The sequence below is a fragment of the Sceloporus occidentalis genome, unplaced genomic scaffold (assembly GCF_023333645.1).
Source record: "Sceloporus occidentalis isolate IW3139 unplaced genomic scaffold, rSceOcc1.0.p SCAF_5, whole genome shotgun sequence".
Classification (NCBI taxonomy): Eukaryota; Metazoa; Chordata; class Lepidosauria; order Squamata; family Phrynosomatidae; genus Sceloporus; species Sceloporus occidentalis.
In genome coordinates, this window is record NW_028316985.1 from 4,793,464 (window position 1) to 4,808,147 (window position 14,684).

General features: G+C 41.4%; 1 protein-coding gene across 1 annotated transcript in view; it reads right to left on the bottom strand.

The window, feature by feature from the left end:
- Positions 1 to 14,684, bottom strand: part of EXOC4 (exocyst complex component 4) — a 510,603-nt gene that overhangs the window by 127,535 nt on the left and 368,384 nt on the right. The window contains exon 11 of the mRNA XM_089527458.1: positions 2,526 to 2,745. Coding sequence (XP_089383584.1) covers positions 2,526 to 2,745 — 220 coding nt within the window. The remainder of the gene's footprint in view (positions 1 to 2,525; positions 2,746 to 14,684) is intronic.

The window sequence follows — 14,684 nt, forward strand, 5'->3', positions numbered from 1 at the left end:
AGCCTCATTATCTCAAGCAAGTCATTAGGGCAGAAGCAGCTGCGCAGCCAGCCTTCAGCAGGCGTTTTTCGAGACTGTCCACTCTCCCGGTGGCTCTTTCCAAAACATTTATAGTCTATCATGCATGACAAACGCAAAAGGAAAGTTTCTCACAAAGCTGGCTGAGAATCAGATCTACAGTGAGCTCTTGGTATCCTCTGGGGTTTGGTTCCAGGACCTCCTGTGGATACCAAAATCCATGGATGATCAAGTCCCATTAAATACAATGGAATATTATTATTATTATTATTATTATTATTATTATTATTACAGTAGGCCCCTGGTATCCACTGGGGGTTGCTTCCAGGATCAACTATGGATACTACCATCTGTGGATGCTCAAGTCCCATTAAATACAATGGAATATTATTATTATTATTATTATTATTATTATTATTACTACTACTACTACTACTACAGTGGGCCCCTGGTATCCACTGGGGTTTGGTTCCATGTGGATACCAAAATCTCATGTGGATGATCATGTCCTATTAAATACAATGGATTACTACTACTACTACTACTAGTACTACTAGTACTACTACTACAGTGGGCCCCTGGTATCAGCTGGGGCCCCTGGTATCTGCTGTTGTCACAACAGACCAACACACAGATCAACATGTGAATCACTTCCTCCCAACCAAGGATCACATAAGTATATATTACTTACAACTGCCTGCCTGTACGAAGAAAAGCCCTCCCTTCAGCCACCATCTTGGGGAGGAGAGGCAGGCAAGCTCCAACTGCCTGCCTGTAAGAAGAAAAAGCCCTCCTTCCGACCACCATCTTGAGGGGGAGAGAGGCCTGTTATGTTTTTTTTTTTACTTTGTATTGTACTTCCTGTTGTACACCGCTTTGATCTAATTTGGAAAAGCGGTATATAAATAAACATTATTATTATTATTATTATTATTATTATTATTATTATTATTTATATATCCCGCATACTTCCATGCCGCCAACCTCTGAAGATGCCAGCCAGATACAGGCGAAACATCAGGAATAAATTCTTCCAGAATGTGCCCCACATAGCCAGGAAAGCCACTGAAAACTATGGATACTGGCTGTGCAACCTTCGACTTCACATTGCCTTCAAGTTCTTTTCAACTTATAGCAACCCTAAGATGAACCTGTAGTTAGTTGTGTTGCTGTGTGCCTTTGAGTCATTTCCAACTTATGGCAACCCTAAGGTGGACCTATCATGGGCTTTTCTAGCAAGATTTGTGGGTTTTTTTTGGGGGGGGGGGGTCTTTGACTTCCTCTGAGGCTGAGAAAGTGTGACTTGTCCAAAGTCACCCAGTGGGTTTCCAAAAACGAGCAAAGATTCAAGCCCTGATTTCCAAAGTTGTCGTTTGATGTTCAAATCTCTATAGTACGCTGGCTCTTATGTACCAGTATGTAGAAAGCCCATTCTCCTTTATAGTTTTTCAGTGGACATTGGCCATCATGCCAGAAAAAACTGTGACATGGGGAGAAGACACTGAAAATGACTCACAATGTAACCAATTCCTATTTTTAAGTGAGATGCTCCAGCCTAGAGTGCAACTGAATCTCAGTTGCTTGCTACACCACTCATGCATCTGAGGAATAAGTTCAAGTCTACTTCTTTCTTTCAGTTAGTCTCAAAGGTATTACAAGATCCCTTTGCAAAGTGGAAAGAGTTATTCTTGGACTACTATGTATGGTAAGCTTTTTTTTTTTTTTGGGGGGGGGGAGATTCTGCTAGGAAATGAAAATGCCAAAAATGAATATACTGGCCCTGTTTCTGTGGTCAATTGCTGTAATGAGAGATAATAAACTACAAAGGGCAATTGTTTTACTGTCGCCTGTGCCTGGAAATGAGCAGAAATGGGATGTGACTTTTACTCAGAATGCACTGAGTGGTTTCCGTGACAAAGTGCTAAGGATGGAGATAGATCCTTCTCTTTAAAAAGAGCAAGATTCTATTATCGTTGTTTCTGACATCTAGTGCTATAAATGGTTATGGCTACTCTACGTTCTGTTGTGATATCTCTGGCTACCTCTCAACAATAAACTCTGTGTTTCCAATCTGCCTGGTAATGGTGCACAGCATTTTTTTCCTATTGCTTTGTTCTACCCACCTTAGATTTTCTATCACTGCCTTCTGTACCAAACAGTGAAGAAAATGCCATGTAAAGACCAGTACAACTGGCCCCCTGTATGCATGGATTCTTTATCAAAGAATTTAACTATCTATGGGTTGAAAATATTTCCAAAAGATATAAATTCCAAAAAGCAAACCTTAATTTTGCTATTTTATATAAGGGATACCATTTTACTATGCCACTATGTTGAATGGGACTTGAGAATCCATCGATTTTTAGTATCCACGGAGGCTCCTGGAACTAAACACTTATAGCCCCAAGCATTTCAGACAAGAAGACTCAACCTGTACTCCCTTTCCTTAAGGTTCACCAAGGCTGGTGGGGGGATCCTTTCAAAGCTTTACTGTATGACTTTCTTACCTGCAAGAGAGGTCTCTGCACTCCAAGCATCTTCATGGTGTCTGCATTGGCCAGTATTTTCAGTGGATCAGTTATTTTGGTAACCCCTTCAATTTCCTTGTTGATTTCTCCCAAGACTTGGCTAAGAAAGATGCTCTTGATATACATGGTGAGGAATTCTCGGAGCGGACACTGCTTGGTTGGACTGAAACCCAAAGCATGCTCAATCTCTTGAATAAATCTGAAACACAGTAAAAGAGGGAAGACTGGCATTAGTATATTGCTCCAGAACTGGTATGTGTGTGTGTGTGTGTGTGTGTGTGTGGGAACCAGAGATGTTTGCATCTCACTGTGATTTTCAGGAACAAGACTCCACTGTGAATAATCAATTTTCTTTTATCTTAAGGACCCATTTCTTGTTGTAGAATAGTATAACTCAAAGTGGATTGAAGCTGATCCCTGAGCCATTGGCTGCAATTCCCAGATGGTTCACAGAAAAGAAGGAAACTATTATAGATAACAGGCACAAATATGGTACATATTTGGCACATTGGGGGGGGGGGGGGAATGTGCCAATATGGAACCAAAAGCGGCTTACAGTGTAAAACTGAAGAGCTAAAACAGTATGTGGTTCAAAATTTTAAGAAAAGCACTGAAAAAGCAAGCCAATTAAAACATTAAATTAAAACAGTTAAATAAACACCTGTATGAATAAAACATATTGTGCATGTATGTATTGACCAAATAGATGGATGGATTGCTTAGCTCTCTTCTATGTGACACTTTTTCATCACAACACTGCCCTCTCCACTCAGCTTTTTCATGTGCAAGAAAAAAGAAAATGGGAAAATTCTCTCCTCCTAAATCCATGATGACCATGTGTGTGGAGGGCATAATTTGAACTGAACTGTCTCAGAAGAAAACACATTGAAGCCGCTTTCTGTGAGGCCTATCTCTGCTTGGATATGAAGCCCTCCCAAGATGACTACAATTTTAAAAAGAAAACACAGCGATGGAAGAATTTCTTAACTCTGGAAGGGTCCTACAGGAGTCCAACCCCCCTACTGAATGTAAGATGTCCAGCTAGATCATCCCCAGCAGGTGGATGTCCAGCCTCTTTTTGAAGATGTCCAGAGAAGGAGACCTCATCATCTCTCTAGACAACTAGTTCTGTCCATGAATGATTCTTACCATCAAGTTATAGACAAGTTGGAGCAGGTTCAGAGAGGGGCAACAAGAATGATGAGGCTTGGAGAACAAAACCAAAGGTGAAGGACCTGGGCATGTTCAGTTTGGTGAAGAGAAGTCTGAGGGGTGACATGATTGCACTATTTAAATATCTCAAGGGCTGACACAGAGAGGAGGGGTTGGGAATGTAGAGTGTAGGACCAGGTCTAACAGTATGAAGTTATAGGAGAGTAGAGTTTGATTGAACATTAGAAGAAACTTCTTGACAATAAGAGTGCTTTGACAATGGAATCAATTGCCTAAATAGGCGATGGGGGTTTCCTTCTCTGGCTGTCTTCAAAAACAGTCTGGATAGATAACTTCTGGGGATGTTTCAGCTGGAGATCCTGAACTGAGCATGGGTTTGGACATGATGGTCCATAGGACCCCTTCCAACTCTTTGATTCTGTATTGGAAACAAAGCAGGGTCAGGCTGGGTTAGTATGTGGATTTGGAGATCACCAGAGATTAATATTAGGGATCTCCAGATTAGGGCAAAGAAGGGATCCCACCTACAACCCAGAAGAGCCACAGTTGCCAGTCAGAGTTAACAATACTGGGCTTGGTAGACCAAGGGTCATCCACAGTTGAAGGTAGTTCCCAGATTTACTCTACTCACTTATTTGTCTTTCTGGCTGGCTGTGGTCAGAAAATATCTACCCCAACGTGACACCTTCCCAAGCCTTTGAGGGTGCTGTTGGACATTTTGCTGCATTTGAACCTCTCCCATCTTTTTAAAGGTCTATCCTTGGGTATTTTTCCCCAAATAGAAAGTAGCCATCCAACTTGTATAAAAGCCCCATCCAGTCTTGGAACAGGTGAGGCAGGTGCAAATGGCCCCCAAACCCAGTGAAATAGCCAGTGAAATGAAATGCTACCTCCCCAGAGGATTGAGCAGGCACTCCCGGTCACTTTTGGTCAGAAATTTGGGGCTAGTCTAGACGTAAGTAACACAAACGGTTAATTGCCTTTGCTTCCTTGTACAAAATTGCATCTATTCACATCTATTTACCCTCCCTTTGCTGAAAATCACAGCCGCCCAAATCCAGGCAGATGGCTATACTGCAATAATGTCCATTTCTGAGGACTTCCGTGGATACTCCAGTAAAAACCACAAAGGCTTTTTCTGTGGAGTTTAAGCAGTTCTTCCCCACCAGTGCAAAAAGCCCTAACTCCTGCAAATCACATGCAGCCAGATAGCATTCTGTTTGTCTAGAATGAAGGGACTATAATGCAGACCAGCCAGTGAACGGAATACATGGACCTTCTGGATCCCAGCAAGGGGCACACAGTGCAACTGTCCAACCCTTGGAAGAAAGAGAACCCTCCAGATGTAAATTTACAAGGGAGTCAGACTCTTTTTCTCTGCAGCACAGACTGAAACCATATCACACTGAAGAACAAAATGGAAGCAGAGCCCCATAAAGCTAAAAGAGACAGAAATGCTGTAGGGTATATTTTCTCCATGTGAGAGCACATGTGGCAAGTCAAGGATGGAAAATTCCCTTAACGCATGGTAATTACACTTATTTAACATAACAACTGCAGTGCTCCTTCTTGTAAAATGCTAAGGAGATTTCTGCAAATCAAAATGCAAAGCAAGGTACATCTCTGGGCTGTTGGATCGTGGTCCCCAGTGATGTGGAAGGAGGGGAGAAGGAGTTCAAAAATTTAATAAAGCAAACATGGGGTGGGTGCGGGGAGTCTGCTTCCCTCCTTCTGTGCTGTTATGAAATATCTGAAAGGGAGGAAAAGATCTGGGCAGGAACCCTAAAGCTACAGAAGGGAAAGCTAAAATCTCCATCTCATATCCAATTCAGAAGGAAGCACTTGCTGAGTGATATACAAATTTAACTTGTTTTATCTTTCTAGGAAAGCATTCAAGGTGATTTGTGACTACAATTAAGCGGTCCCTCTAGACAGAAAAGCACTTTAGGTAAAAAAATCAACTCTTTTTTCTTTATTTTTGTGCAAATGACAAGTCACTGGAAACACACACACTAAAAAACAGGCTTTCCCCCCTAAAACTTTAACTCCCAACTTTACTGTCACAGCTAGCTTGTTCTAAAGTTGAGACAGCTAATGAGATAGAAAGAATGAGGAATATGGTCTTTTGCATACAAGAAGTCTGGTTTTGCTTTTCATTGTGACACTTCTTTATGCAGGAAATATGTTAAAAGGGTAACTCTATGAAATTTTAGCAAAGGGATGCCACCTCTCTTTGGATAGAAATGGGTCTTATACAGCTCCCAGACTGATCATACCATTGGGTCATGTTGTATACAGGGCAGGAGTGTTGAAAATGTGTTCCAACAAGCCCTGGATGCTCTTGGAATATTCATCAGGCACCATTTCCTGAAAAGACAGCCTATACAGTATGTATACCCTGCATCCTAGGATGCAAATGAAGATTCCCATGGGCCACGCCTGATGCAATTCTGTACCATCCAGGGTTCTTGAAAACATTGGACTCCCTCTTCTGCTCTTCCTTCTTTGCCTAATCTGCTTTCCCTTTCCCTCCCTTGCAGAGGATTAGGATGTGTGTTTGTGTGTGTGTCTTCAGATTGCCTGTTGACTTACAACGACCCCATGAATTTGATGTGGTTTTCTTAGGCAAGGAATACTCAGAGGTGACCAGTTCCTTTCTATGAAACAGAGCCTTCAGCACTTGGGATTTGTTGGTGGTCTGCCATCCAAGTACTAACCAGAGCCAAGCCTGCTTAGCTTCCAAGATAGATGGAATCTGGTGCCATTAGGGTATTTATGTGGTTCTCCTTGCTTGGGATGGGAAAATCTGCTGCTTGGTAACTGTTACCAGTTGTGGTATCTGGGAAACTACTGCCACTCAATATAAATCAGGGGCCTGTTGACATTACACAGTTATTGCACCATGATTCTGCTTTAACTGACAAGGCTTCAAATCCTCACTCAGTGATGGAAACGCACTACCTGACCTTGGACAAGCTGAACTTTCTTGGATACTGAAGAAGGCAGTGACAAACTCCCTCTGAAGTAACCTTGTCAAGAAAATTCTATCAGTTGGAGTTGATCTGAAGGCACACAGCAACAGTAACAATAACAATGTCCCATTGAAGAAGCATTGTTTATACAGCACAATGTGTTTACAATAAAAACACTATCCATGTGCATGCAATTAAATTTCTTGTTACCAAAACTATACCAGCTATTTCTAGTGGTGCTCTAAATATCTGAAGAAGCACCATTTCCCTTATCTATCTATCTGCTCATACATTCACAGCATCAGAGGAGATCCTTCTCTATGATCCTTGTATGAGAGAATTATATTTTTAATTTCCAAAAGAGAGGGCCTTCTCTATGGTGGCATCCACTGTGAAAGCCCTCCCTTATGAGAGACAGCTGGTACCACTCTTTGCACTACCAGATAGACAATGTGATGCAGGAACTACAAAAGCAAATATGATCCTAGGCTACCTAAATAGGAGTATTGTGTCTAGATCGAGGGAAGTAATAGTGCCACTCTATTCTGCTTTGGTCAGGCCTCACCTGGAATACTGTGTCCAGTTCTGGGCACCACAATTTATATTGGATGCTGGATATCCAATAATTGACAATAAATGTCCAAATATCCAATAAATGGCAATAAGGATATTGAAAAGCTGGAGCATATCCAGCAAAGGGCAACCAAAATGGTCAAAGTCGTGTCCTATGAGGAGCAACTTAGGGAGATGGGTATCTTTAGCCTGTGGAGAACAAGGTTAGGAGAGGACAAGATAACCATATTAAAATATTTGAAAAGATGTCATATTGAAGAAGGAGTAGGCTGGTTTTCTGCTGCTCCAAAGACTAGGATCTGGAGCAATGGATTTGAACTATAGGAAAAGAGATTCCACCTCAACGTTAGGAAGAACTTCCTAACAGTAAGAGCTTTTCACTAGTTGGGGATGCCTGCCTTGGAGGATTGTGGAGTCTCCTTCTTTGGGGGTTTTTAAGCAGAAGCTGGATGGCTATCTACTGGGAGTGCTTGGATGGTGTCTTCCTGCGTGGCAGAATGGGGTTGGACTAGGTGGCCCTTGTGGTCTCTTCCAACTCTAATTCTATGATGCTAAGCAAAAACCCTTTTAAGAAAATTCCAGCATTCTGAATCAAACTTTCAATGTGAAATTTTTAGATTCAAATGTCTATCTTTCTTTCTGTTTTCTTATTCATTCATTGGCAGAAATAGCCTCTCAGTTTCGCTTTTGATTTTAAGATTTTAGATTCTTTATATCGTAACACAGTGTACAGCTTCCAGGATGCTTTCTGTACATTGCCCTGACAACCTTTGAAGGAATGTTAAAATAAATAAGTAAGCAGAACTCCTTTCTCATGGTAGGTCTCCCTTCTTTCAATGCACACCTTTGTTTGCCCCAAAGAACTCTTACTGATGCTCTGAAAGTGTCAGAGGATACTGACGATTAAACATGTATGAAGAGTAATCATTATCATGAACATAAAACATCCTCAATACTGGATGAACCAGAAATCATTTGCCAGTGAAAACATGTTCAGTGAGTAGACACTAAATGGAGAAATGCACAGTATTCACAGAGGAAAAACTAGGCCCTGGGGAACTGGGCTACAGTATTATCACTTACTGCAGAACAGATATGGCTTTTACGAACAAGCTGGTGACAAATACTTTATGGCATGCAAAGATAAACCATTTTGTCTCTACAGAGTGCTACCCAATTTTCCCATTTTCTCTCTCCCTTTTAGCAGTGTTCATTCTATTGAGCTCATTCTAGTTTTACCAACCATAATCGATCACAGAGCCTCACAGCTAGAAGTCGCAAAACTATTCCCTTGGGTCCAGTTTCTTGCCTGAAGGATAACTATAATTTTACACCACCTATTTGGGGATACTGTGATGAGATAGCACAGGACAGTAGATAAGGCAACCCTCCATTCTCACAGCCATATTCCAATTGCCATTGCTCTGATGCCTGAAGAAGGAAGCAACCAGGCTGAGCTGAATTCCCACTTGACCACCTTTTCCTTCTTCGTGTGTTATGTCTTAAAATAGTAGGCCTGAGGGTGGGTTACCATCAAAGATAGTAAGTCTGACAGTGGAAAGTGTCAGACAAACTAATTGTAAGATGAGCTGGGTGACTTTGTGGCTGAAGGGCAGGGTATAAATACTCTAAGCAAACAAACAAACAAATATGTAGAGAGAGCTTGTAGCACCTTTGAGATTAACTGAAAGAAAGAAATTGGCAGCATAAGTAATGCATCTGAGGAAGGAGATTGAAGTCTACGGAAGCTCATGCTGCCAATTTCGTTCTTTCAGTTAGTCTCAAAGGCACTACAAGATCTCTCTACATATTGATTCTACAGACTAACACAGCTATATCTTTGAAATAAATAAATATACAGTGGGCCCTTGGTATTCATTGGGGTGGTTCCGGGACCCACTATGGGTACCAAAATCCATGGATGCTCAAGTCACATTATATACAATGGCATAGTAAAATGGTGTTCCTTATATAAAATGGCAGAACCAAGGTTTGCTTTTTGGAATGTTGCTGCTATTGTTGTTGTTGTTGGAATATTTTCAAGCCATGGATGGTTGAGTGTGTGGAAGAAAAATCTGTGGATACGGAAAGCCAACTGTATCCAATATGAACTGAAGTATCTCACTTCCCTTAACAAATATCAATGAAGCCTCATCAGATGACAGGGGGAAGCAGTTCTTGTACTGTGGCAGTAATGCAACATCAAGCTAGACATTCATACCACCTGTTCCTCCAGGCATTATGGGCATGTCCAATCATTTCTTGAGCGTCTGAGATACAGGACTTGGGATTCCCCTATCCCTATTGCAGGCACGAGGAGAGTGTGGCCCACTGACCACATGTGGCCATAGGGCTGTTTTTGCCACACATCCTGAGGGGCAATTTGGGGGGCCAAATTCAATTTTTTTTTTCAAAGGGGGGGGGGTGACCTTTCAAAGTCCTCTAATCCCTAACAGTAGCCTACCCTTGCCTTACTATGACTTCACATCCATCCTATGAGATAGCCAGAAGAAGAACCAGTGACTTATTGAAGTTCACTCAAAGTATATCTCTAAGACCAAGACCATGTCACACTGAGTGTCTCACAAAGAGCCACTGGCTCTTGTACATACCTCCAAAGGTATGCTAAGTGGGGAACGGAGCACAGACATAACTGGGAAGGCATACAATTGCTATGATATTGAGAGCAGAGGAAGAGGTCAGGGAATCATCATGACTATAATAAGCTTTTGGTAAAGGTTTCTTTGAAACAAGGTGTAGGTGACTCTTGGCCTATTGTCTACATTTTGGATGTAATGCTAACAGCTTGAATGTTTGGGTAGATCTCTCTTCATATTATTTCCATCCCTGAAGACACTTTTGACCTAAACAGAACAGCCAGTTCCACACAAAGCAGAACCCATTGAATCAATGGCATACTCGTCAACATTTCACAGATGAAAACCAGGACACTTGTGCATCAAGGCAACATCTGAGCCTGGTCTAGATGGCAAAAATTATTAATGTGGAAGAACACACATGCTGGGAGAGGCTGCAGCAGTTTGCTTTTGCCTTAGCCTACTCCTCTCTCCTCCTTGTTGAGCAAACTCAGTTTGTAGCAATTGAAATAAACTAAGGGTAAAAGGGGGAAAGTAGGAGGAAGAGAAAGAAGCTAAGACATTTTACAAGCAGTTGGAAAAGTAGGATGACAGAGCATTAACTAGGAGCTGTCTCTGCCATGCTGGGACAGTTGAAAGGTATGGAATGGGAATTTCATAAGCCAACACTGTTGTAACCTTCATTAATTCAATGGACTAATAATTAAATTTACATGTTTTAATTTTCAAAGGATAATTCGTCCTTGAGGATACTTTCCCCCTGATACCAGGATGCATATTTTTGAATATGGGGGAAGAGCTTTTGAATCATTTCTGTATTCAGGATTTGCCTTTTCTTATTGTGAGCCTTGGTTTCTTGTTTTATCCACTGATTCTTTGTTGTGTATTAAATACACATTTCATGCTTGGCTAGTAATGCCTTTCCAAAGTGTTCTCAATAATGAGAAAAGCAGAGGTCAGGAGGAAACGAAGAACGTGAAAAAGTAAGGCTAGGATGTTTGGAGAAGACGTTGGGGATGGTGGAAGAATTCTAGGACTGGTGTAATATGAAAGCTACCAATCTCTGGAGTAAAGGACTTGAGAGTGGCATGTCCAGGTATCAGGAGCACCATAGAATTCATTTAGCAGTTGTAGTACCGCATAATGCATCAAGGCAGCTCCTGTAGTAGAATTCATTCATCTTTTCAAACAAATCTCTAAGTGCGGTCTTTCCCTTTGACCAGGGGAGTGCTGAGCTATCACATTATTAACAACAATAAACCATCATAGTACATAAAACTCAAATAGGCTCTGGGGAGCGACATCAGATGGCAATTTTAGCTAAACTGAATGGTAACTAAACCCAAGTGCTTTGGCTCATTGAGGTTTTTAAAGATACAAACTGTCATTGTGCAATTTCAAAGATGGCAAGTGCGACAAGAAAAAGCATAATCCCATGCAGAGCGAGGCAACCTTAAATCCCATAATAAACAAGGAATTCAACTGTGCTCAAATACAGTAGAGCTGAATGGGGCTGAAATACATGCGTTGTTTCTCAGATTCTGCCTAATACTAGTTAATCTTTGACTGAACAGACAGGATGACAGTTTTAAAATGAAGAATAATCCACATGGTTAAAGATGGTGCACTTTATGAATGCCAATCCTCCCTTGTCTCTTTTTTGCATGTGAGAATGAGAGACTGAAAAATTTTTCCTTCTTGCCTGAGAAACGGGGTAAGCTATTTTCTGTCAGCGGCAAGAGAATTTTCACATTTGCAAGGACAATTTTTGTGCAAATTGCCTAAATTGCACACATTGCGTAGTTACACTGCAATTGCTGCTGCCTTGTGACATGTACTCTCAAAATCAGGAGCACCCGATGGGTGGTTTGTGTCTTTTTCATCATTTAGCCGGTCCTAGCGTGCTTGTGCTTCTCTTCACAAAGGAGAAAGAAAATAGTTTCCTGCAGAGACATTTTTGCGCAAATTATAGAAACGTTAACCAAAACCAAAGCACTCCTTTGTTGTGTTCTTCTCATAGAGACAAGAATTCTTGTTGAGGCTGGCAATTTCTTGGCAGTCTGTCTTGATGAGTCTAGGAAGCATCTCTTTGCAGACAATGAGAAATGCTGTAAATATTCAACAATTACAGTAGAAGATGGAGCAAGATGCTCCAGAGACTGGAACACAACCAAAAGAATCAGATGGCAAGAAAAGTGATGCCAACAAAACTCTAGGAAGAATTTCCTGAATTTAAGAACGGATTAAGAATGGAATGGACTGACTTGGCAGATAGTAAAGCTCTTCATCTTTGGAGATCTTTAAACAAAGGTCAGATGGGCATAATGCAGGAGTGCTTTAGGTATGTATTCCTGCATAGCAGTGGGTTGGATTAGATGGCCCTTGCAAGTCTTTTCAACTCTGATTCCATGATTCTTCACCTCCTCATTGTAAGTAAGCTAAATTGGAATACTGTTCTGCCCAGTAATGTCTGAAGTTGGGAAACTAAAATAATGTCAACTGAAATTTTTCGAAATACCTTTGAAATTTCTTAAGAAAGGGGCCCCATTTTCTGAAATTTCACTTTTCAGGCAAATGCCTCACTAGAAAAGACAATAATGGTTGGTAAGACAGAAGGAAGCAGGAAAAGAGGAAAACTGCATTACAGGTGGATAGACTCAACCAAGGAAGCCATGGCTGCCCTGAATCTGCAAGACCTGGACTGTTGATAAAGGGTGACCTGGATGTCTCTCATTCATAGAATCTCCATAATTCAAAATGGACTTGACAGCAATTAACAACAAACTCAATACCAAACTCCACCAAACAACCCCATTTTAGTTTGTGTTGACAAGCATACAGTATCATGCATCTTAAACCTGTATATCCATTGCAGCGGCTAAAGAAGATTCTTGAATTTGGAAGGGGAGAGAGAGGCATTATCTTGTTTGCTAAATGCTTAGATTTCTGCCAAGCTCTGAATGATGATAAAATAGAGCTCTTCTTGAGAAATAGCTATGGAACAGAACAGATCACAGCCTAAGAGATATGGAACAAAAGAAAGGTAGGGCAGAGGAGGAAAGAGGGAGATGTGCCAAGTTCAAAATATCTACTGCAGAAATTGCTGCACAGGGCATCTAAATACATAAATATCTGCTCACTACTGTGGCAGCACTAGATCGCATCTTGATTCAATTCAGCAGAGCTCTTATGTTTTTACAGTAAGCATATCAGATGTTTCAAAGTTCGTAACAACACTTGCTGGAATGCACAATAGTCCAACCTGGGCAAGACAATGGAAGGTCCTCTGGTTGTGTATCTTTATGAAATGGGGGAAGTGAGTGGCATTTGGCTTTCTCATGCTGTGAAAAGAGGGTTTGATGCAGGTCTTGGTTAAGATTTGCTGTTCTTGGCCACTGAGTAGGTCTACATCCCTACAAACCAGTTCTTGCATCCAACTGAAAATGACATGATTGCCCTCACAAAATGGCACCTTCCTATTTCCTTCATGGCATGAACCAAACCTTAAGCTTTTTCTGTTGCAACCAACTGCTCTACTAAATATTTCAGTCCCACTAGCTCAGTCTTACCTGCAGCCTAATACCACGTCTCCCCTGCCCTGCACTTTTTCCCTGGCATTATCACCAGACAGACCAATTCCCTTGCCTGTACACTCAATCCGTTTCCATTAGCCTTAATGAGAGTCAATCACAGGCACTGAAGGATGAAAGAACTTCATAAAACAGAAGGAATCGGCTCTTGGTGAAGCTAGTTTTCGGTCCACTTCTCCTACCAAAAGGAACTGTCATTAATAAGCTGTGGCCCAGGTGCCAACACAAATGGCTTCTATTTAAGCAGCATTCCTCTTAAGACTCTTTGAAAGTAGGGCTGGAGGTAGCTTCATTACAGAAGTAATGGAGCCTGCACAGTGAAATCAGTGCCCTGCAAATAGGAGCAAGATCCAACCTAGATATTTACCATGCAGTACAGACTCCACTGCTACCTCCCAAACTAGAGCTAAATCACCTTCTGCAACATCACTGCACCCATTGGGTACCTGGCACAATTTAAAATGGAGGTACCAAGGATGAAATGGAAGATTCGGAACCAACGATGAAGAAAGAAAGAAAATAATAGTAATAGCAAGTACATTTCTATAATGTTTATCAGTGCACTTAAGCATTCCCTAAGCAGTTTACAAAGTGTAAGCTAATTGCTCCCAACAGTCTGGGGACTCCTTTGAGCCACCTCCTCGGAAGGATGCAAGCTTGAGTCGAGCTTGAACCCTTTCGCTGGTACTGAACTTGCAACCTTATGGTTTTGAGTGAGTGGCTGCAGGACAGGCATTTAACCACTGTGCCACCAGGGCTCCTAATAATAAATAAGAATGAGAACAGTTCACCTTTCTCACCCCTAGATATATTCCTGTCAATAAACATGACTAAGAGGAATGTCTCAGTAGGGATTCAAAGAATATCTCAGTTATTTGCGTCCAGGTCAAAAATTGGGTTTCCAAACTATCGGGAAACCCTGTTAGGAAGAATAATAGATCAGGAAGGATTTTGTCAAGTTTTTTCTCAGTATTCAAACATCCTGAATGGGTTTCCTCTTTAGAAAACTTTGGCCTGTTACAGACAGGCCAAAATAAAGCTGCTTCGAGTCACTTTGGAGATATGGTATTTCAATGATACATGAGTCCTAAGAGTCTGGAAGCTACACCAAAGCTGCACTCCAGTCCTTAGGGCTGGAGCGTGGCTTTGGTGCGGCTTTTGGACTCTTAGGACGCATGCATCATTGAAATACCATACCTCCAAAGTGACTCGAAGCAGCTTTATTTCGGCCTG